Source organism: Tachyglossus aculeatus, chromosome 21, assembly GCF_015852505.1.
Source record: "Tachyglossus aculeatus isolate mTacAcu1 chromosome 21, mTacAcu1.pri, whole genome shotgun sequence".
NCBI lineage: Eukaryota > Metazoa > Chordata > Mammalia > Monotremata > Tachyglossidae > Tachyglossus > Tachyglossus aculeatus.
The window spans coordinates 27,899,207-27,922,947 of NC_052086.1; the positions used below are offsets into that span (position 1 = coordinate 27,899,207).

The 23,741-nt window shown below is 45.7% G+C and overlaps 1 protein-coding gene across 1 annotated transcript in view; it reads left to right on the plus strand.

Moving 5' to 3' along the window:
• Positions 1–22,365, plus strand: part of LOC119942086 (BRI3 binding protein) — a 26,417-nt gene extending 4,052 nt beyond the window's left edge. The window contains exons 3-5 of the mRNA XM_038762740.1: positions 1–199; positions 14,951–15,053; positions 17,436–22,365. The exon at positions 1–199 is cut by the window's left edge and continues 48 nt beyond it. Coding sequence (XP_038618668.1) covers positions 1–199; positions 14,951–15,053; positions 17,436–17,854 — 721 coding nt within the window. The 3' untranslated portion in view covers positions 17,855–22,365. The remainder of the gene's footprint in view (positions 200–14,950; positions 15,054–17,435) is intronic.
• Positions 22,366–23,741: the final 1,376 nt, after the last annotated feature.

The window sequence follows — 23,741 nt, forward strand, 5'->3', positions numbered from 1 at the left end:
GCCGGCGCCGCCGGCTCCGCCGGCGTCCCGGCCGGGCTGGCCGTGCGGCCGGGGCTGTTCCCGGTCCCCGGGGGCCGAGGCTGCGCGGTGGCGGCCCGCCGACAGGCCGGACGGGGGGCTCCGCCGGGGGGACGGCTCCGCCCTCTACCAGCGCCTGGCCGGACTCTGCGGCGAGCACAACCTGCGCGCCATGCACAAGGTCGGCGGCGCCCGGGACCCCCGGGCTCGCACCCCTTCCCTCCGCCCTCTACCCCCTTCTTTCCGATGCCCGCTGCCCCCCGCCCCCTGCCCCCTGCCCCCAGCCGCTGCTCCCTTCTCTCGGCCCTCTTCTCCCTGCCCCCTTCTCCCTGCCCCCAACCTTTGCCCCCTTCCCTCTTCCCCCAGTCTCGGCCCTTTTTCCCCTGCCCCCTTCCCCCAGCCTCCGCCCCTTCCCCCTTCCCCGAGCCTCTACCCCTTTTCCCCTTCCCCCTCCCCCCAGCCTCTGCCCCCTACCCCCTTCCCCCGGCCTCTGCCCCTTCCCTCTTCCCCCAGCCTCTAGCCCTTTTCCCCCTACCCCCTTCCCCCAGCCTCTGCCCCCTTTCCTCAGCCTCTGCCCCTTTTCCCCTGCCCCCTTCCCCCAGCCTCTGTCCCTTTTCCCCTGCCCCCTTCCCCCAGCCTCTGCCCCCTACCCCCTTCCCCCAGCCTCTGCCCCCTACCCCCTTCCCCCAGGCTCTATCCCTTTTCCCCTGCCCCCTTCCCCCAGCCTCTGCCCCCTGCCCCCAGCCTCGGCCCTCTTCTCCCAGCCTCGGCCCTCTTCTCCCTGCCCCCTTCCCCCAGCCTCTGCCCCTTTTCCCCTGCCCCCTTCCCCCAACCTCTGCCCCCTTCCCTCTTCCCCCAGCCTCTGCCCCCTTCCCCCCAGCCTCTGCCCACTACCCCTTCCCCCCAGCCTCTGCCCCCTTCCCCCCAGCCTCTGCCCCCTTCCCCCCAGCCTCTACCCCTTTTCCCCTGCCCCCTTCCCCCAGCCTCTGCCCCCTTTCCTCAGCCTCTGCCCTCTTCTTCCTGCCCCCTTCTCCCTGTCCCCTTCCCCCAGCCTCTGCCCCTTTTCCCCTGCCCCCTTCCCCCAGTCTCTGCCCCCTTCCCTCTTCCCCCAGCCTCTGCCCCCTTCCCCCCAGCCTCTGCCCACTACCCCTTCCCCCAGCCTCTGCCCCCTTTCCTCAGCCTCTGCCCTCTTCTTCCTGCCCCCTTCTCCCTGTCCCCTTCCCCCAGCCTCTGCCCCTTTTCCCCTGCCCCTTTCCCCCAGTCTCTGCCCCCTTAACCCTGCCTCCTTCCCCCAGCCTCTGCCCACTACCCCTTCCCCCAGGCTCTATCCCTTTTCCCCTGCCCCCTTCCCCCAGTCTCTGCCCCCTTAACCCTGCCTCCTTCCCCCAGCCTCTGCCCACTACCCCTTCCCCCAGGCTCTATCCCTTTTCCCCTGCCCCCTTCCCCCAGCCTCTGCCCCCTACCCCCTTCCCCCAGGCTCTATCCCTTTTCCCCTGCCCCCTTCCCCCAGCCTCTGCCCACTACCCCTTCCCCCAGGCTCTATCCCTTTTCTCCTGCCCCCTTCCCCCAGCCTCTGCCCACTACCCCTTCCCCCAAGGCTCTATCCCTTTTCCCCTACCCCCTGCCCCCTGCCCCCAGCCTCTGCCCACTACCCCTTCCCCCAAGGCTCTATGCCTTTTCCCCTGCCCCCTTGCCCCAGCCCCTACTCCCTATCCCTTTCCCTCTGCCCCTTTTCCCCTGCACCCTTCCCCCAGCCTCTTCCCTCTTCTCCCTGCCCCTTTTCCCTGCTCCCTTCCCCCAGCCTCTTCCCTCTTCTCCCTGCCCCTTTTCTCTGCCCCCTTCCCCCAGCCTCTGCCCCCTTCTACCCTGAGGGCTCTTTTTTGGGCAGGGGCCGTTTCTATGTGGTGCCGGGGACTGGTACTCCCCAAGCACTTAGGCCAGTGCTGTGCACACAGTAGGCGCTCGATGAATACGATTGCGTGAATAAATGAATGACACCCTCCCCCCGTTATTGCCCGGGGAAAGCATAGCCGAGTGGCTAGATCAGGGCTTGGGAGTCAGAAGGTCATGGGTTCTAATCACCCCCCCGGTCTGCTGTGTGACCTTGAGCCAGTCACTTCGCTTCTCTAAGGCCTCAGGTCCCTCATCGGGAAAATGGGGATGGAGACCGCAAGCCCCACGTGGGGGCCTGGCAACCCGATTGGCTTGTAATAATGATATTTGCTAAGTGCTTACCATGTGCCAAGCACTGTTCTAAGCGCCGGGGTGGATACAAGGTCAGCAGGTTGTCCCACGTGGGGCTCACAGGCTTCACCCCCTTTTCACAGATGGGGTCACTGAGGCTCAGTGACTTGCCCAAGGTCACACAGCTGACAAGTGGTGAAGGCAGGATGAGAGCCCACGACCTCTGTCTGACTCTCAAGCCCGGGCTCTTTCCACTAAGTCACACTGCTTGTATCCGTCCCAGCGCTTAGTACAGTGCCCAGCACATAGTAAGTGCTTAGCAAATGCCATAATGATAATAATAATAATTACCACGAGCAGTCCTCCATTTTCGCCGCTTTCACACCTTTTCCCCCAGGGTCACCTCTGCCCACCGGCCACCCTTACCCCCTTTCCCTCCTCCCCCCCTGCCCTTGTCTTGCCCTTCTCCCCTGGTGCCCTTGGGCCCCCGGGCAGTTCTGGGGAGGGGGCCGGGGCAAGGGGAACCGCTCAGTCCTCCCTGGATTTGCCCCCAGTGCCCAGGTGGCCTGTGGAAAGCTGCAAACCGCTTTCCCTTTTTTTTTTCTTCTTCTTCTTCTCCTCCTTCTCCTCCTTCTTCTCCTCCTTCTCCTCCTTCTTCTCCTCCTTCTCCTCCTTCTCCCCCTCCCCCTCTCCTTCTCTTCTTCTTCTTTTCTTCTTCTTCTTCTTCTTCTCCTCCTTCTCCTCCTCCTCTTCTCCTCCTCCTCTTCTTCTTCCCGCTTTCCCTCCTTTTTCTTCGTCGTCGTCGTCTTCTTCTCCTCCTCCTCTTCTTCTTCTTCCTTTTCTTCTTCCTCTTCTTCTGCAAACCGCTTTCCCTCCTTTTTCTTCATCGTCTTCTTCGTCGTCGTCTTCTCCTCCTCCTCCTCCTCCTCCTCTTCTTCTTTTTCTTCTTCCTTTTCTTCTTCCTCCTCTCCCCAGCCCCCCCCCACGAGTCATTCGTGATTTCTGAATTGTGAGCCCGTTGTTGGGTAGGGAGTGTCTCTATCTGTTGCCGAATTGTGCTTTCCAAGCGCTTAGTACAGTGGTCCGCACACAGTAAGCGCTCAGTAAATACAATTGAATGAATGAATTCATTGTGTTGAATTCAGTTCAATTCCCAGACTCCAGGAGGCCTTCCTCCTTCCTCTGCCCCTCCTTCCCCTCCCCATCCCGCCTTACCTCCTTCCCCCCCACAGCACCTGTATAGATGTATATATATGTCTGTACATACTTATTACTCTATTTATTTTACTTGTACATATTTATTCTGTTTATTTTATTTTGTTAATATGTTTTGTTTTGTTGTCTGTCTCCCCCTTCTAGACTGTGAGCCTGCTGTTGGGTAGGGACCGTCTCTATATGTTGCCGACTTGTACTTTCCAAGCGCTTAGTGCAGTGCTCTGCACACAGTAAGCGCTCAATAAGTACGATTGAATGAATATGTATATATGTTTGTACATATTTATTCCTCTACTTGTACATATTTATTCTCTTTATTTTATTTTGTTAATATGTTTTGTTTTGTTGTCTGTCTCCCCTTTCTAGACTGTGAGCCTGCTGTTGGGTAGGGACCGTCTCTATATGTTGCTGACTTGTACTTCCCAAGCGCTTAGTCCAGTGCTCTGCACACAGTAAGCGCTCAATATACGATTGAATGAATATGTATATATGTTTGTACATATTTATTACTCTACTTGTACATATTTATTCTATTTATTTATTCTGTTAATATGTTTTGTTGTCTGTCTCCCCCTTCTAGACTGTGAGCTCGCTGTTGGGTAGGGACCGTCTCTATATGTTGCCGACTTGTACTTCCCAAGTGCTTAGTCCAGGGCTCTACACACAGTAAGCGCTCAATAAATACAATTGAATGAATATGTATATACGTTTGTACATTTATTACTCGAATTTACTTGTACATATTTATTCTATTTATTTTATTTTGTTAATACGTTTTGTTGTCTGTCTCCCCCTTCTAGACTGTGAGCCCGCTGTTGGGTAGGGACCGTCTCTATATGTTGCCGACTTGTACTTCCCAAGCGCTTAGTCCAGTGCTCTGCACACAGTAAGCGCTCAATAAATACGATTGAATGAATGAATGAATGAACGAGATGGCCCCCCTTTGCTGGGCAGAAGGATGCTAATACTGGCCTGCCGGGTCCTGAGGTCGTGGATGCCCTTCAGGGGCTCCTTTCAACTTATGCCAAGGGTATCAAACTCTTGCATCTTCTCGCCAGAGACCAGGGTGGGGAGTGGGAAGGTGGGGGGGCTCTGCAGAAGATGATGGAGGATGGGGATGGGGAGGGGAGCTGCAGGAACTGAGGATGCCAGGGGCCTTGGCAGCAGGATGGTTGGGATCCCCTCTGTGGCCAGCCGAAAGGTTTGCAAACCCTCCCGCTTGCCCCCCACTTTTTCCATCCCCATTCCCTTGGGATTATACGGATCCCGGATCCCGAGCCAACAGCACGTGGCCACAAACTCTGTAACAGCAACAGGGCTTCCCTTGCCTTCCCTAGTTCCCCTCCCTCCCCTCTCACCACCTTTTCCCCCAGTCTCCGAATGACCCCTGGTTTCATTCATTCATTCATTCAATCGTATTTATTGAGCGCTTACTGTGTGCAGAGCACTGGACTAAGCGCTTGGGAAGTACAAGTCGGCAACACATAGAGATGGTCCCTACCCAACAGCAGGCTCAGAGTCTAGAAGGGGGAGACAGACAACAAAACAAAACGTAGTAACAAAATAAAATAAATAGAATAAATATGTACAAATAAAATAAATAGAGTAATAAATATGTACAAACGTATATACATATGTACAGGTGCTGTAGGGAGGGGGAGGAGGGGGAGAGGAAGGAGGGGACTCAGTCTGGGAAGGCCTCCTGGAGGAGGTGAGCCCTCAGTAGGGCTAATAATAATAATGGCATTTTTAAAGCGCTTACTATGTGCACAGCACTGTTCTAAGCGCTGGGGAGGTTACAAGGTGAACAGGTTGTCCCACGGGGGGCTCATAGTCTTCATCCCCATTTTACAGATGAGGTCACTGAGGCACAGAGAAGTGAAGTGACTTGCCCAGAGTCACACAGCTGACAAGTGGTGGAGTTGGGATTTGAACCCATGACCTCTGACTCCAAAGCCTGGGCTCTTTCCACTGAGCCACGCTGTTTCCGGTTTCATCCTTCCTCTCACCGTTCAGTCCCTTTCTTGAGGTTGTGCTTGGGAATCCCCATTCCATGGTTTGTCCGGGAATTTCCCTTTCCGCACCGCAGCCGGGCCGCCTTCTCAGGATTCTCCGTGCTTTCCTTTCTCCTCTCCCTGATAGCTTGTCCACTCCTGTCCTGCTTTACAGGTCTCCCCCTTCTACCTCCCTAAAATGATGATAATAGTATCATCTATGGGATTTGTTAAACCGTTATTCTCGTGATAGATCCCACAGGGGCCCTAAGTCCCATTTGAGAAAACGCTTCCGTATTCTGAGCCGGATTCCCCTTCTTGGAATCCAGGGTTCTTTTCACTTCTTGGTTGTATCTTTTTGCTGCTCAGTTTTTAAAAACTTCATTTATTTTTGAGAACGGAAAGGTGGTCTACCTTGGATTCAGGGGCTGCTTATCCAGTCTGTAATATCTAGGCCCCATTCTTGGAATCCAGGGCTCTTTTCACTTTTTGGTTGTATCTTTTTGCTGCTCAGTTTTTAAAAACTCATTTATTTATGAGAAAGGAAAGGTGGTCTACCTTGGATTCAGGGGTTGCTTATCCAGTCTGTAATATCTAAGCCCCATTCTTACTTTTTGGTTGTATCTTTTTGCTGCTCAGTTTTTAAAAACTCATTTATTTATGAGGAAGGAAAGGTGGTCTACCTTTGATTCAGGGGTTGCTTATCCAGTCTGTAATATCTAAGCCCCATTCTTGGAATCCAGGGTTCTTTTCACTTTTTGGTTGTATCTTTTTGCTGCTCAGTTTTAAAAAACTCATTTATTTATGAGGAAGGAAAGGTGGTCTACCTTGGATTCAGGGGTTGCTTATCCAGTCTGTAATATCTAAGCCCCATTCTTGGAATCCAGGGTTCTTTTCACTTTTTGGTTGTATCTTTTTGCTGCTCAGTTTTTAAAAACTCATTTATTTATGAGAAAGGAAAGGTGGTCTACCTTGGATTCAGGGGCTGCTTATCCAGTCTGTAATATCTAGGCCCCGTTCTTGGAATCCAGGGTTCTTTTCACTTTTTGGTTGTATCTTTTTGCTGCTCAGTTTTTAAAAACCCATTTATTTATGAGAAAGGAAAGGTGGTCTACCTTGGATTCAGGGGCTGCTTATCCAGCCTGTAATATCTAGGCCCCATTCTTGGAATCCAGGGTTCTTTCCACTTTTTGGTTGTATCTTTTGCTCCTCAAAAACTTCATTTATTTTTGAGAAAGGAAAGGTGGTCTACTCTGGATTCAGGGGCTGCTTATCCAGCGTGCAGTATCTAGGCCTCATCCTTGTCCACCTGTTGCTTCTCTCTTTGTGGCCTTAGGTATCATTACTTGATTGATTGATTGATTACTTCATTGGGTCCACTTATCTCCCACTCTAGATCATAAACTCCTCAAGGACAGGGATTATATTTTTTTACTTAGCTTGTGTGTTCTCTAATGTAGCAGTCTGCTCACAGATGATGCTCAGTAAATGTCATTAAGCTGATTAGTGTCAACTCCATGAGGCCAGCGATTATGTGTACTTAACTTTATTGTACTGTCCCAAGCATTTAGCATAGTTTCACTCTGCACAGAGTAAATGCTCAGTAAATACCGTTGATGAGCTGACAGCAACCAGTTTGTTTGGAGTGTTCCCGATCAGAGGACACATCTCACCCCATCCCTTAGAAGCAGAAAGTTCTCATGTTTGATAAGATTCCTGGTTTGGCGTGCCGCCACTTTTTATCTGACTCATTCATTCATTCATTCATTCAATCGTATTTATTGAGCACTTACTGTGTGCAGAGCACTGTTTTAAGCGCTTGGGAAGTACAAGTTGGCAACGTATAGAGACGGTCCCTACCCAACAACGGGCTCATTCAGTCGTATTTATTGAGCACTTACTGTGTGCAGAGCACTGTTTTAAGCGCTTGGGAAGTACAAGTTGGCAACGTATAGAGACGGTCCCTACCCAACAGCGGGCTCACAGTCTAGAAGGGGGAGGCAGACAACAGAACAAAACATGTGGACAGGTGTCAAAACCGTCAGAACAAATAGAATTAAAGCTAAATGCACATCATTAACAAAATAAATAGAATAGTAAATATGTACAAGTAAAATAGAGTAATAAGTCTGCACAAACATATATACAGGTGCTGTGGGGAGGGGAAGGAGGTAGGGCGGGGGGGATGGGGAGGAGGAGAGAATAAAGGGGGCTCAGTCTGGGAAGGCCTCTTGGAGGAGGTGAGCTCTCAGTAGGGCTTTGAAGGGAGGAAGAGAGCTAGCTTGGCGGATGTGTGGAGGGAAGACATTCCAGGCCAGGGGGAGGACGTGGGCCGGGGGTCGACGGTGGGACAGGCGAGAACGGACTCATTGGGGTTGCAGTAGAGCTCTGGACAAAATCCATGAAATCCAGGAAGAACATTCCGTAGAACCATCCTTTGCTTTACAAAATGCTGTGGAAAACTGCAGTCCTTCTCCACCAACTCCTGAGTTTTCTTTTGCCTGACCACAAAGGAGAACAGCATGGCCTAGTGGAAAGAGCACAGGCCTGGGAGACAGGGCACCTGAATTTTAATCCCAGCCCCACCAGTCTCTGCTGGGTGACTTTGAGCAAGTCACTTAACCTCTCTGTGCCTCAGTTACATCATCTGTAAAATGGGGGTCAAGGCTGGGAGCACTATTTGGGACAGGGACAGCATCCAACCCAATTATCTTGTATCTACCCCAGCGCTTTGTACGGTGCCTGGCACACAATAAGTGCTCGTTTAATACCGTAAAAAAAAAAGAGAATATTATTGTGTACTATACTGAGAGAATGTGTCTGTTTATTGTGGTACTCTCCCAAGTGCTTAGTACAGTGCACACAGTAACCATTCGATAAATACGATTGAATGATTCCCCCTCGCCCCCAGATTCTCCAGGCTCTGTAGGGCACGGAGGTTCAGAACAAGTTCAGAGCTGCAGAAATTTTTACTTCAGCACTTTCTTTAGTTTTCCCCACAAATACCATTATCAGAGAAGATTGTGAGCATTAGTCGCCATAAGAAGTGAACAGCCAGTGCTTTGTCATACGTTCAGTTTTTATCAGGGTTTTCATCTGCCAACCGTTTGATTTCTTTTAGGCCTCAGACCGCAGCTCGTGTTAAGTTACAAGGCTGGCAAGGTATCCGCGGGCGGAGGAATTACCTCCTGCAGTGTTTCTAGCGTAGGTTGAGTCAGCAGTGGCAAGGAGATAGAGGTAATGAAATCCCGCCATGCTTGGTAACTGTTATTGCTTTTTAAAGCGATGTCTTGGAAAGTTTCCACTTCACCAGATTCTGGGGTGTTACGGCTGTTGCGTCTCCTTGATCAACTCTAAGGTCTTGGGTGCTCTCCGGGTTGCGTGACAATCCTTCATGGCCTCCGTGTTTTCCAAGAAAAAGAGATGAACAAATTGTACCATCACCTGGTTTAGTAAAAAGGAAGTAGCCCGGCCCATCTTAGCAGTTCTAGCATTGTGAGGTGGGAGGCCAATTTGGGGAGCAGTTCCTTACAGTAGATCAATCAATCAATCAATCAATCGTATTTATTGAGCGATTACTGTGTGCAGAGCACTGTACTAAGCACTTGGGAAGTACAAGTTGGCAACATATACAGTCCCTACCCAACAGTGGGCTCCATGGCAATAGAGATTCTTCTGCAGCTCGACTAATAGGAAAGAAAAGATTTGACTAGAAGGGAAGTAGTGATAAACTTCAATGGCTACAGTTTCTCCTTTCCGCTGTTTTGTTTGGTTTGAAATAGTTTTTATTTTACTGTTATGCTCTGTTGCTTGCTTTACCATTCACCCAGATGGTGGAAGTATCCATTTTCCAGTAGTTGTGTGAGACTTTCTGCCTAGTTGTTTGTTCCGCTCTGAAGCTTGCCCACAGGAGTCAGAGGACCTGGGTTCTAATCCTGGCTCTGCCATGTACCTGTTGTCACCTTGGGCAAGTCGCTTAATGTCTCTGTGCCTCAGTTACCTCATTCCTAAAAGGGGATTAAGACTGTGAGCCCGAAGTGGGACAGGCCCTGTGCCCAACCCTATTAGCTTGTACCTATCCCAGAATTTAGTACAATACCATAAAATACCATAAAAAAACTCGCAGAACCATTTATGAACCGACACGGTGAGAAAAGGGGTCACTTTTGTCCTACTAGATTCAGAAATATTACTTTCTCTGCCTACCCCGAGGTGAGTTGATGATTTTTAAACCTCGGCTCATTCTTTTCTAATTTCCCCTGCTTGTAAAAGCGTTTTCTCTATACTGGCGATTTCGTTGAAATTACTTGGAGAACAAAGCATCAGTCATTCTTCTGTAGCAGAAGACAACAACATCTTTAAAGCCTTCCATGAGGGTGGTAGGGAGCCATCCCCCTAGGCTTCTTTTGGTCTGTGTATCTTCCCTCTCATCATGTAATGATTCCTTCTATCAGTGCAAATCCTAGATGAAAATTTTGGTGGGCTGAAATTAAAAGCAAAAAAATTAAAAATCAAAACAGAGAAGCAGCGTGGCTCAGTGGAAAAGAGCATGGGCTTTGGAGTCAGAGGTCATGGGTTCAAATCCCGGCTCTGCCAATTATCAGCTGTGTGACTTTGGACAAGTCACTTGACTTCTCTTTGCCTCAGTTCCCTCATCTGTAAAATGAGGATTAAGACTGTGAGCCTCCCATGGGACAACTTGATCAGCTTGTAACCTCCCCAGCGCTTAGAACAGTGCTTTGCACATAGTAAGCGCTTAATAAATGCCATTATTATTATTATTATTATTATTATTATTATTAAGACACCCTAATGAGCACATTCTGGACCGATAACTCTGACAGATACAAACATGAATATGACTTCCGTTGACTCTCATGGATTGACCATTTCTCCTACAAAATGGCAGAGGAAGCGCATTCTGATCGATATCCATGTGGCAACTTGCTGAACCCTGAAATTTTGTCAGTCATGTCCAGTCCACTGGTGCACGCAGCTTGAATTGTGTGGTCATATCAGAGGGTCACACTGAGAATCAATCAATCGTATTTATTGAGCACTTACTGTGTGCAGAGCACTGTACTAAGCGCTTGGGAAGTACAAGTTGGCAACATATAGAGACAGTCCCTACCCAACATTGGGCTTACAGTCTCAAAAGCAGTATGGCTTAGTGGGTAGACCGTGTGCCTGGGAGTCAGAAGGACCTGAGTTCTAATCCTGGCTCCGCCACATGTGTGCTGTGTGACCTTGGGCAAGCCACTTAATTTCTCCGTGCCTCAGTTACCTCAGTACCTCAGTCCTTCCTCCAGTGGTCCAGTAGTTCTCTAAAATGGGGATGAGCTCTATTTATTTACTCTATTTATTTATTTATTTAATTTATTTGTACATATCTATTCTATTTATTTTATTTTGTTAGTATGTTTGGTTTTGTTCTCTGTCTCCCCCTTTTAGACTGTGAGCCCACTGTTGGGTAGGGGCTGTCTCTATATGTTGCCAATTTGTACTTCCCAAGCACTTAGTACAGTGCTCTGCACATAGTAAGCGCTCAATAAATACGATTGATGATGATGATGATGATGATGAGCGTGAGCCCCATGTGGGACAGGGACTCTGACCAACTTGATTAGCTTGTATCTTCCCCTGTGCTTTGAACAGTGCTTGGCACGTAGTAAGTGCTTAACAAGTGCTATAATTATTATATTGTTATATAGTAGTAATAATGGTGGTATTTGTCAAGTGCTTACTACGTGCCAACCACTGTACTAAGCTGCTGGAGTAGATACAAGATAATCAGGTCAGACACAGTCCCTGTCCCACATGGAATGGGGAAGGTATTTTATCCCTGTTTTACTGCAGAACCTGCCCCCGAGAGCGGCTCCCCAGTGTCTAATAAATGAGTTGGAAAGTGTAGAGGTGGAATTTTATATTATTGTCAGTCTAGCCGGTCCAGAACGTTTGCCGCTGAAACTTTCATCGCCATCCAATTCATGGTTCTCTGCTAAGAGTCAACAGCTCTCAGTCAGCAGGGTTGGCTGTTTTTGGGGATGGGGGTGGAAGCCAGTCACTACAGTGCTCTGCACCCGGTAAGCGCTCAATAAATACGATTGATGATGAAAGGGAGGGACTGGGGTTGCTGGGGACAAAAGAGACAGCCCGGGGGGGGAATCAGGGCCTGGGGGCCCGGCCGCCAAAGCCACGGGCATAGGTTCAGTCAACCACGGATAGGTGAAACCGGGAACCGGGATAGATGCCAAGGGACTACTGAAGTCCCTTTTAGACTGCGAGCCCCTGTTGGGTAGGGACTGTCTCTATATGTTGCCAATTTGTACTTCCCAAGCGCTTAGTACAGTGCTCTGCACATAGGAAGCGCTCAATAAACACGATTGGTGATGATGATGAAGTTGCGTGGTCTGATTCTCGCCTGAGCTCAGAGCACTTTAGGTGAACTGTCTAGTGAGTAGAATGTCCCTGTAAAATAAGCAGGGGCAGGTAGTGTCCCTGTTACATGAGCACAGAGAAAAGGGAAGTGACTTGGAAGAGAAATTTTTAAGGAAATGCTTGGGCAATGTACTTTTAAAAAAGTCTATTAATAATAATAGTTGTGGCATTTGTTAAGCGCTTACCATGTGCCAGGCACTGGATAGATACAAGCAAATTTGGTTGGGCATAGTCCGTGTCCCACATGGGCTTCACAGTGCTTTGCACATAGTAAGCGCTTAATAAATGCCATCATTATTATTATTATCCCCATTTTACAGATGAGGGAACAGGCTCAGAGAAGTGAAGTGACTTGCCTAAGGTCACACAGCGGACATGTGGCAGAGCTGGTATTAGAACCCATGATCTTCTGACTCTCAGGCCTTATGTTCTATCCGCTACGCCATGCTGCTTCCTAAATGAAATTATACACTAATGCAGTCACTCAGAGGAGACAAAAAACCTCCGTTCTGTTTTGTATTTGTCTCCTCCCTCCTTCCCTACCGCTCTCATACATAGCTTGTGTTTCCAATACATTGTCGTTGTTGTCTTTAGCTGCCTACCTAAAGCGGATGCGCTGCTACCACTCCCAGTGACTTGTAACAGGGAAAACAGAGAAACAACAGCCTGTCCCCATTCAGGCACCGATAATCTCATTCCCTCCCAGGAGGGTGCATGCGGGCAGGTGGGGTTTTATTTGCGAAAGCCCACCCCGAGCTGACAGTCAGCTCCCCTGAGCTCTCCCAAAGTTGCTTCCACGGGAGTGAACCATCATTGTACTTCCCAAGCGCTTAGTACAGTGCTCTGCACACAGTAAGCACTCAATAAATACGATTGAATGAATGAATGAATGAGTCCCTCTGCTGTCCGTCGGGTTCTGTGGCTTCTCATTGCTGGTTGAGGAGGGAGTTGGCATCCCACAGTCTCTTTGCTCTTAGCCCTTCCTCCAGTGCTCCATCAATCTCCATCTCATGGCCCAATCTGCCATCTTGGAGCCATGTGGTATAGAGGGAGCAGGGGGTACCTCCCAAAATACCAAGGCATTGAGGAAACATGGGGTGCTGGGGGTCATTCTCCATCTGCGACAGGGCTGGGGTTGGAGGTGTCCTGCAGTGGCAGTGGCTTCAGGAGCCACTGCAGTCAGAACTCCAGTGGTTGCTCCATCACTTCTGCATCAAACAAAAACCCCTCACCATTGACTTTAAAGTACTCCATCACCTTGCCCCCCTCCTACCCCATCTCATTGCTGTCATACTACAACCCAGGCCACAAACCTTGCTACTCTAATGCTAACCTTCTCACTGTACCGCAGTCTTGTCTATCTCGCCCATTTCTAGCCTCTGGCCTGGAATGCCCTCCCTCCTCATATCTCACAGGCACCGACTCTACTCTTGAAAGCCTTATTGAAGGCCCATCTCCTCCAGGAGGCCTTCCCTGACTAAGCCCTCCTTTCCTCTTCTCCCACTCCAATCTGCCTCACCCCGACTTGCTCCCTTTATTCATCCCCCCTCTCAGCCTCACAATACTTAGGTACATATCTACAATGTATTTCTATTAATGCCTGCCTCCCCCTCTACACTGTAAGCTCATTGGGGCAGAGAATGTATCTGTTTATTGTTGTATTGTACTCTCCCAAGCACTTAGTACAGTGCTTTGCACACAGTAAGTGCTCAATAAAAACGATTGAATGAACGAATGAATAAATAGGGGGAGACATGCCATTATGCCTTGGCGTTGGGGGGTGTGTGTGTAAACGGGGTGGGCAGTCATGGGACACTAGAGCCCATTTGACAGTGGAACCGGGCCCAGTTGGGTGTGGGGGTGGGTGGGGTGTGTGTATCATCATCATCAGTCATATTTATTGAGCGCTTACTGTGTGCAGAGCACTGTACTAGGCGCTTGGGAAGTACAAATCCATCCCAGGGTTGGGGGGAATGTGGGTGGGGATTGCATGTGGGCATGGAGACACCTGCTCAACACCGTTCATTCATTCATCCAGTTGGATTGAGTGCTTACTGTGTACAGAGCACTGTACTAAGCGCTTGGGAAGTACAAACTGGCAACTTCTAGAGATGGCCCCTACCCACCAACGGCTCACAGTCTCCCAGGTGGCAGTGGCTCAGACCCTCGGCGTGCACACAGGCGAGAAAGGACGAGGGGAGGGGAGGGGAAGGGTGGCATCAGCAGGTCGGAGCTGCAGAGCTCACCTCCGACTGGGGGGATGACCACCAGGTTTGAATCTCCTTCCCTACGGAGCTCAACCCAGCCAGGGAGGGAAAGGAGCGGGGATGGAGAAGGGCCACGGCAGCAGAGGTTCTGTGCACGGGACCCTGTGGTGGAAGCAGCTCGGGTCTCACCTCTCTGCCACAGAACCCCAGCCGGTGAAAGGCAAGGAGAACATGTATCGAGTAAGGCAGGGATTATGTCTGATCTGTTATGTTTGTATCTACCGTAGTCTTCTAGACTGCAAGCTTCTTGTGGGCAGGGAATGTGTCTACCGATGCTGCTGTATTTGACTCTTCCAGGTGCACAGTAAGGCTCGTTAACATCACTGATGTGTCCACTACTTCTGTTTTGAACTCTCTCAAGCACTTAGTACAGTTCATTCAATCATATTTATTGAGCGCTTACTGTGTGCAGAGCACCGTACTAAGTGCTTGGGAAGTACAAGTCGGCAACATCTAGAGACGGTGCCTACCCAACAGCGGGCTACAGTTCCCTGCACAAAGTAAGAATTTGGGAAATACCATCTATTGATTTTTTCTTTTTTAATCACAGTGCATGGCACATAGTACTTGATAAATTCCATAACTGACCAATTGACCCAACCTGTTGGTAGGCATATTTTTTGACAACAGTTGTATGTGACCCAGACATAGGACTGTCTTCAGATTGTTCAAATGCCATTGACATAGCCACGTTATTCAATCTCCTTTTTTGTCAGAGGGAAGAGAGAAGATGCATAGTTGATTGTGTCCACAGGCACAAGAGACATCTGAGGATTAGATTAAGGTAGGGCATTAATTATTTATAACACTTTTTTTTTTTTTTTGCCTTTACAGTTTTTCTCCAGATTGACAGAGAGGTTTGTGTATGGAGTGGATGTGTTAGTAGACACTCTCTGGAGAATATGGACTGATCTTCTGGATGTCCTGGGCATTGATGGTAGGTGGGATGGATATTTATTATTTTATTGGATTTGGAGAAGGGAGAAGATTAACAATGGAAACAGCTCTTGTATTTTTGCAATAACTAGCTTTCTCTAAATAACTTATTCAATAGCTGTCCAAGTTAGGAGCAAATCTGAGTGTAGAATTGTAATTTCCCAATCAATAGTTCAGTACCTTAATCCTTTTGTCCAAACTGCCTTCGAGTCAGTTCGTGTGCCATTATTTGTATCCTCTTTTCATTGCCTTTCTGCTTTACCAGGTGAAGCCGCATTGACTTTATAGCTTTATCTGCCAGGCACTCTGGAATTCTCTTTTGGTAGATATCCTCAAGGTTTTTCAGTGTAGTGTCCCTCAATAACAAATCCGTGGAAAAATCCTGAGATGAATCACAAAACCAATTAGAGGAACACTGTAACTTCTGTTTCCCCTGCCCCCCGGGATCTTTTTAGTGGTTATCCATTGGGACATTCTGAGCCAATGCATGACCAAGAAGTACAGCAATTTCATGCAATCATTTGTCAAGTAAAAAGGCTTCAATCTCTAAAATGCAGAATTCTTAAAGTAACAGCATTCTTTTGCAGTAAGCACTAAAGAAATGAACCTGATTACAAGGAACTGCATGTGGCTTATGAAGGAAGATTGCAAATTGTCAGCAGCTATGGTCACAAGCAACAATATAACCATTTCACCAGTGACCTATGGCTCAGTGAGCTATGCATCCCCTCAATCATAATGAGATCCATTAAATGCCACTAGTAGCAGCCGGTGGAGTTTAGAGTAAGAGCTTATACGTGTTCTTAGAGAAAAGAGTGCCAGGCATTGCAGACATTCAACATGACATCACAACAAGGGACAACCTTTCTGGCTAGGTCTGGGGGATCCCACATTGGCCTTTTCAGACGCACGCACGCCTGCTTTCAGTGGCTCCTGGATAAACCCAGGCATCATATGTTTAGTTCAGTGGCACATTATTTGTAGGGACCTGGATTTGATTATTCTTCAGGCCGTAGTAACATTTATCATCATTCTAATTTCAGTGTATTTGGCAATTTCTGCCCTCTTTTCTACCCCATTAGATTGTAAGTATGAGGGCAGGGATCATATCTTATTTCAGTTGGACAGTTCTTGCCCCCTAGGTACTCTGTAAACACTGTCGAGAATGTTGAAAGCAGTAGAGTTTAATGGATGTGACCCTGGGTTGGAATCAGGAGACTCGGGTTTTAGTCAAAGTTTTACAGATAAAGCACGAGGCGCTCAGTGAATTCCATTATTGGTACGTCTGCCTTAAGTCAGTCAATCTCTCCGGGCCCGCCAAGTGTTTAGTACAGTGCTCTGCATACAGCACTCAATAAACACGATTGATTGACTGATTGGGCCTCAGTTTCTCCATATGCATTAACAAGATGTCTCCTTTTGTGGAGGCTGAGGCTCCCTTCAACCTAGGATTGAGGTATCACCCCCCCAAAACTGGAGGCCAAGTGATGGACTTAAAGACTCTATCGTTCTCTGTGGACTGTTGCCCCCACAGAGCTCCATGTTAATATTAAAGTAAAGGGATTGTTCTCCAAGGACTTGTGAACTTTGTCAGGGAGCCAGGAGGACCTCTAAACTATCGAATGAGCAGCCCACACCGTCCACAGACTCCTGGGACATTCTGGCCTATAACCCCACTGATGTCTACAGTGGGACAAAATTGCCTGCCAGTTGTTTACTTGGCAGGAATGTTGGGAAATGAAATGATATATGAAATAAGGTTTTGAGAAAGGCGCTTTGTCAGGTAAATATGAGCACAGACCACCTGTGAGTTAAGGTGCTTTTTGTTCCCTTTATATTAGAGCTGAAACAGAAGCCAAGAGGTTAAATGACTTTCCTGAATGCCCAAAGTGAATCAGTGGTGAACCGAAAGTTAAAAGTCAAGTTTTCTGTAGAAAGCGGGGACCTGTTCCCCGGATTCTCAAGATCTCTGAAATACTTATTAATCAAGTAACCAATGCCTCGGGTGTATTGCTCAGCCTTTCTGCACCGTGTAATAGTAATAATAATTATTATTCTTATGTTACCTGTTAAGCATTTACTATGTGCCAAGCACTGTTGTAAGCACTGGGGTAAATGCAAGATAATCAGGTAACTGAGGCCCAGAGAAGTTACGTGACTTGCCCAAGGTCACACAGCAGACATGTGGCGGAGCCGGGATTAGAACCCAGGTCCTTCTGACTCCCAGCCTCATGCTCTATCCATTAAGCCACACTACTACTGCTGTATAATAGAGACTGTAATTCACTGAGTCTCAAGTGGCATGAAGTTGAACAATTGAATTTCCAGAGCGACTTTAACTTGCACATGATTTATCCACTCTCGCTCTATTTTTGTTTTGCAGCCTCCAACGTAGCCCATTATTTCAGCCCCGCTGCTGTGGCCAACAACCCGACTCGAGCGCTTCTGTTGGTCGGTGCAGTCCTCTTGGCCTACTGGTTCTTGTCTCTGTTCCTTGGATTCTTTTTCTATCTCTTGCATGTTCTGTTTGGCCGTCTCTTCTGGATTGTGAGAGTTGGCCTGTTTGCCCTCTCCTGTGTGTATATCCTCCAGAAGTACGAAGGCGAGCCAGAGCACGCGGTCTTGCCTCTCTGCTTCGTTGTCGCCGTCTACTTCATGACTGGTCCAGTAGGGTTTTATTGGAGGAGAAGCAACAACCACAGCCTGGAAGAGAAGATCGACCATCTCGACAGCCAGATCAGACTACTCAACATTCGCCTCACTAGAGTACTAGAAAGCATCGATCGAGCCAATGACAAATGAAGTAGGATAAAATCTTGCTTTTCACCAGCTCCCTAGAAAGTCCTAAAGCACTTGTTCTAAAAATTACAAAGCAACAAAATGTAAGGTTGTGCAACTCTTACATTTTTAGGATGCGTAGTGAGAAGATGAAAAATAATTTATGCACTCTGAGAACCATTGCAGTTATGATTTGTAAAAGAATATAATCACCATAACCGTACATTAGAAATATGCCCGTAAGTAGAGCATAAAATTGCTTTTTACATATGTTTGGAAACATCTTTTGTAAGTTTTTATAAAGGCAACCTAAGTTATCTCTTAAAACAATTGAAATTTAGGTCTTTTAGGAAAGCTTTATCACAAATACTCCTTTTGATTCCTCTAGAAATGGACTGTGGGGTCACACGTGAATGTTACTTTTCCCATTCCCAGACCAATTTTTTAGTTGTCTGTTGACTTACTAGGTTGTGTAATGTTGTAGCTTCATGCCATAGTAAATGAGAATTTTTACTGAGTCCAAACAACTGAGTGTAATGTCCTGTTCTTTAAAGTAAGGGTGATTTCCCTCATACCAGCCTCCCTTTAGGTTCCCTTGTAAATGAAGAATTGAGACACCAAAGTTTGTCTAAAACAAGTGGTTTGCTCTTTAATTTGGAGCATAGTCAACCAGGAATTTTCCCCCAGAGGGTATTTTACAAAAACAACAATGTTAAGGTCAGGCCCAGAAATGCCAGCCTGTTCTGCAAAGGAAGGAATTAGGTTTTTGTTACTCAGGACTCACGTAGATCCTCATAAAAGAAAATAGCAGCAGCTAAAATGGTTGCAAGTCTATTGTTGCTTAAAACATTCTCAGGACCAATAAGCAGCAATAACGAAGTATTACCTTCAGGAAGAAGTGGATTTTATTCCCAAAATTTTCATAAAAGATTCCTTAGGTGCTTTTTGCTTCAAGTCCATTGCGCCCTCATTTCAGATGACCTTTGAGGGAGTCGGTCCTAGAATACATGAAACTGAGTCAAAAAGATCAGTGATGTAAATTGTGAAGGTTACTTTATGGAGCTTGACGAAGCACGGCGTTTTGTCCAATGGTTCTAGAAACACGAGTCCTGTGCTCTGGTTCTGCCCTGACCCCATTTGTGAGCTTTGGTGAAATGCACACCAGATGAAGGCAAACCTCAGGGAAGCAAATTTGTGAGAACACTGAGTTTCTGTAGTCTGTTTTCAGTGTTTTATGTCACGTAGGTCCAGCTCCCCGGGTGCTCCAAAATCCCTTCAGCAGTTCAGGATTAAAATCAGACTGGCCTGCAGTCCGAACCGAAGAGAGGCAAGAAATGCGGTGACTTCCCAAATGTAATTGTTGGTTGGGATTGACTGGGGTTTAAACCGTTGTGTGGCGTCCTTCCATAGATTTCTTTTCATTGAGGGTTTGGAAAACAGCAACAGACGTTTTTGAGGAGTTTGAGATTGAGTTGTAAGGTGTAAACTGTGGAATGCTGCTTTGATCTGCTTTTCGAAACCTGTTACCTAGGATTTACTTTGTAAATCCGTATTTAAGGGTATTTGAAGCTTATTTTGGACCGTCTGTATTGAAATGGTTCCATTTGTGTCAGTAGAGACTGGCGGGCTATGTAATGTGTTTTTAGCACAATATATATTAGAACAGCTCTTGGGGCCATTTGAGTCCCTCTGGCTGCCATCAAGCACATTTAAATACCAAAAATTGCTTTGAACTTGTAGCTGGGGGAAAACCTGTTTTCTCTCGAGAAAATTTAAATGTTTCTTCAGTCATTTTCTCCTCCCCCAGAATACTCAAAAGCGAGGGATCATCTGAAAACTTTTCAAACTGTAGAAGTCATTTAGAAGGCTGGTTTCCCCGAATCTAGACCGCAACCTTTCTTCCCCGACCCCTCCTCTCCCCCTTTAAAATTTAAAGGGTATGGGCAAGAAGCAGACTGAAAAAGAAGAGCAGGTTTGCTTTGGAGTACATTGAGGGAAATTTGATGGACTATTGTGCCCATCTATGTGATGCCAAAAGCATCCACTAGAATAGGAGCAGACCTTGCTTCTCACAATCTGCCTTGATTTCCTCTAGAAGCTTCTTATTTACGTTTGGTATCCTATTTAATGTATTAAGTGAGAAGATCTTTGTTTTAATTGAGAAATGTGCATTTAATGGTAATGCCCAAAAGGAGAAAATGACTTGAGATTCTACTAATCACAGATGTTGTTCCCTGAAAATGACCCACTTTACAATATTGTATAAATTGGACAGTGTACTTAGACATATTTTTTTCCCACAAAACTTTTGTAATGACATTTTTCAGCTTAGGGGTGGGTCTCTTATTGAGTGACCATTTTTTTTCCACCTTTTAATTTGCTTAGCTCTTTTGTATGTGGAAAAATATATTTTTGTATCATAGCTCATATCTTGAAAAACGTTTTGTATATCTTCAGAGCCACAGACTATATTATAGTAATACTTTATGTGGTGCCTAAAAGTACAAATATACTATGATTAAGGCAATTACAGATACATGAGTAACACTATAAAACCTGACCATTAATCAGGGTTAATTTTCCTCATATTTCAATAAATCAGTGGCTGATGATGCTACCGAGATTGGGTTACGTTTAGGAAAGGATAGAACATTTATCTTAAAATGAATCTTTTTTTTTCCCCCCGCCCAAAGTTGCCATGCTGAATAGCCTTTTTGGGAATGTATGTTTTAGGCAAAAAAATTTGATGCGTTCCATTTTGTATGCCTTATATCCACGATCTTGGCATCATTCTTCTCTTGTAAATATGTTTAAAATATATTTTTCCATACAAAGTTATATTGCCCATTCTCTTGCCTTTTCTGTCCCTGGCTTCACCCCGATTCGTTTTGTGGTGGAGGCAGGCACTTCTGCCGTCTTAAAGGATAATTTAGCAAGAGCTGACCTTGCCTTCTTTGTCTAGAGGTAGCCTTTTCAACTTTCCCTGCCAATCCCCTGAATTAAAGGAGCTGCTTGAAAGTGACATCATGCTTACTGATTGACACATGATGATTTATGACTCCAAATTGTCCGACAACCAGAAACACAGCTACTGTCTGAAGTATTCAAGAACATTACATTGGCCCTCTAAGTTGTCAGTTCTGTTGTGCTGTGGTGTCCATTTTAATATGTCACAGTTCTACAAACCTGCACTGCTATTAGAAAATAGAATTGTATCTTACTCCGGATCAAATATTCTTACAGTTGATATCGGATGTCCATCAGTACAGTGCTTAGCATAAATGAACGTAAATATTGCATTTCTCTGATTGTGTTTCGCTATGAAAATGAACTGTTGGTGCATTATGTGGAAAATAGATCAGTACCAGTTGTAGCTTTTTGATGGTGTAAAAGTTTCTGAACGTGGTTTGCAACACATACCAGTTAACTCTGTATGGCAGCTAATGAAGTTCTTCTGTCTTTTAGAAAATATGAAAGTTTCCTGTAGTGTCAGTTTAAATCAGCATGTATTTAAAATATTTGAATAGTTCCATTGAACTCTTGTGGTGGCGATTAGCACATAAACCCTCCCCCCCCCAATATTGAACTTTTAAAACTGGAAATCATATTTGCTAGTTTGGCACCAGTTATCAGCACTGATAGTGATTTTACATCATATTTTGTACCTTAGATTCCAAGTTTAGTAGAATTTAAGTTAGTAAAAATTGTGTTTTTATTTTTAATCTGAAGACAATGGTGTATGTACCATGTAGACTTGGTAAAACAACTAAATTCTACAACTGTAATATTGTCAGGTAATCGTTACTATGTCAGACTTATTTTTACAAAGGTGTAAATATACATTCCTTAATTAAATGATCACCAGCTCGTTGTGTGATGTAGTGAAATACTTGTAGATGGATTTCAGAACTTAAATAAGGTATTGTGAAAATTAAAGCTTAATAAACGTTTACTGTAATTTTGGTGAAAGGATTTGCTGAATGTTTCTGAGCCATTTGAATGAAGGATGTGTTCTGCTTTTCCAAGTAGGGGAGCAAGTAGTTTTCTTGATTTCTCACGCGTATTGCTAACTATACACACAGAAAGGAAGATCCTCAAGGTGAATTGTGTTACTGTTCAAGGCCAAAGGTCATTTCTTACACTTGCCAATGTTCTGTTGTTTCTCACTTTGTCTTTGGGTATTGAAATACTTCTGCGCACAAGTCTAAAAAATAAGCCTTCCCTTGAACTTGAGCTTAGTAAACATGAATAGAATTCATATTTATCTTTTGATTGTAAGATTACTTTAAGGTATCGAGAGTGAAAATAGAATGCCTTAAATCGAATAATTTAAAATGTTTTTGTTCATATTTTTAGAAAAAATGGGTTTGATGGGGTTACGATTTATGTACTCTTGAAAGCTCTAGGTTTGTCATTCTTGATAGAAATGGACAATGTGGCAGAAAATGAACAGCATATGTCTAAAGTATATTTGAAAGGCTGAAATTTCATTATCATTTCAGTTAAATCAATAAACTACAAGCCAGGGTTCATCATGATCTGTGAATTTACTTGTATGGATATGGTATCTTGGTATTGTTATAGTCATTCAGGGTTATCACAGTTTGGTATTTTGTGGGATGTCTGGATAATGTTCCTAGTACATAGCAGTCTTGATATAATTAAAAATTTCTCCTAGATTTTTAGGCCAGGGCAGGCCGATTGAAATTAGTTTACCAAATTTTCCCCACTATTATCCCTAGCGATGCCTAAATGCTTAATAAATTCTGTAATTATGTTATTTTATTAAGCATTAATAATTAATAATTCCATAATTTATGTTATTTACTCCCGATAAAGCCTGCAGAAGAACAGATACAATGTAGTAGGGTGCATTTTCAACTCTAAAAGTATTACTAGCTCACAGCCAAGTTGAATGCTAATTTACTTTCAGGCTGTGTATTGTACTGTTGCATTTGAGTGTTAAGTGAAAATTCTCAATGTAGTAAAGTTCAGAACTTCAGACTAATGTACGGATCTTGAAGCCCCATCACTATAGTTCATGCTAGTTTTATAGAGAAACCAGTTCCAGAGAAGATAATTGGACTTCAGTAATAAGAACCTACTAACCCAACCATAACTTAATAATAATTGTGGTATTAAGTGCTTTTCTCTTAAACATGGGCCATCTTATCACAGTTTTGCAGGAGCTCTTCAGGCCTGTTTAGATATTGTTTAGTGACAATGAAGAAGTAACAATATATTAATTTATAATACAGTCAGAGACCAAATTCTGAGAACTTGAGAGACTTTCTGAAATGAAGTTCTGGACTCAGATGAGTATAGGAGTTGGCTGCACTCTGATATAATAATAATAATAATGATATGTGTTAATCGTATTTATTGAGCGCTTACTATGTGCAGAGCACTGTACTAAGCACTTGGGAAGTACAAATTGGCAACACATAGAGACAGTCCCTACCCAACAGTGGGCTCACAGTCTAAAAGGGGGAGACAGAGAACAGAACCAAACATACCAACAAAATAAAATAAAATAAATAAATAAATAAATAAATAAATAAAATAAATAAATAAAATAAATTAAATAAATGTGTTAAGCGCTTAGTATGTGCCAAGCACTGTACTATGCACTAGGGTGGATATAAGCAAATCGAGTTGGGCACAGTCCCTGTCCCACGTGGGGCTCATAGTCTCAATCCCCATTTTACAGATGAGGTAACTGAGGCACAGTGAAGGGAAGTGACTTGTCCAAGGTCACAGAGCAAACAAGTGGTGGAGCTGATCTGAGCTGATGATCTGATTCCTAGGCCCATTCTGTATCCACTACACCATGCAGTATAACAATCGGGCACATAGATGTGGCCTAATGGATAGAACATGGGCCTGGGAGCTAGAAGGACCTGACTTCTAA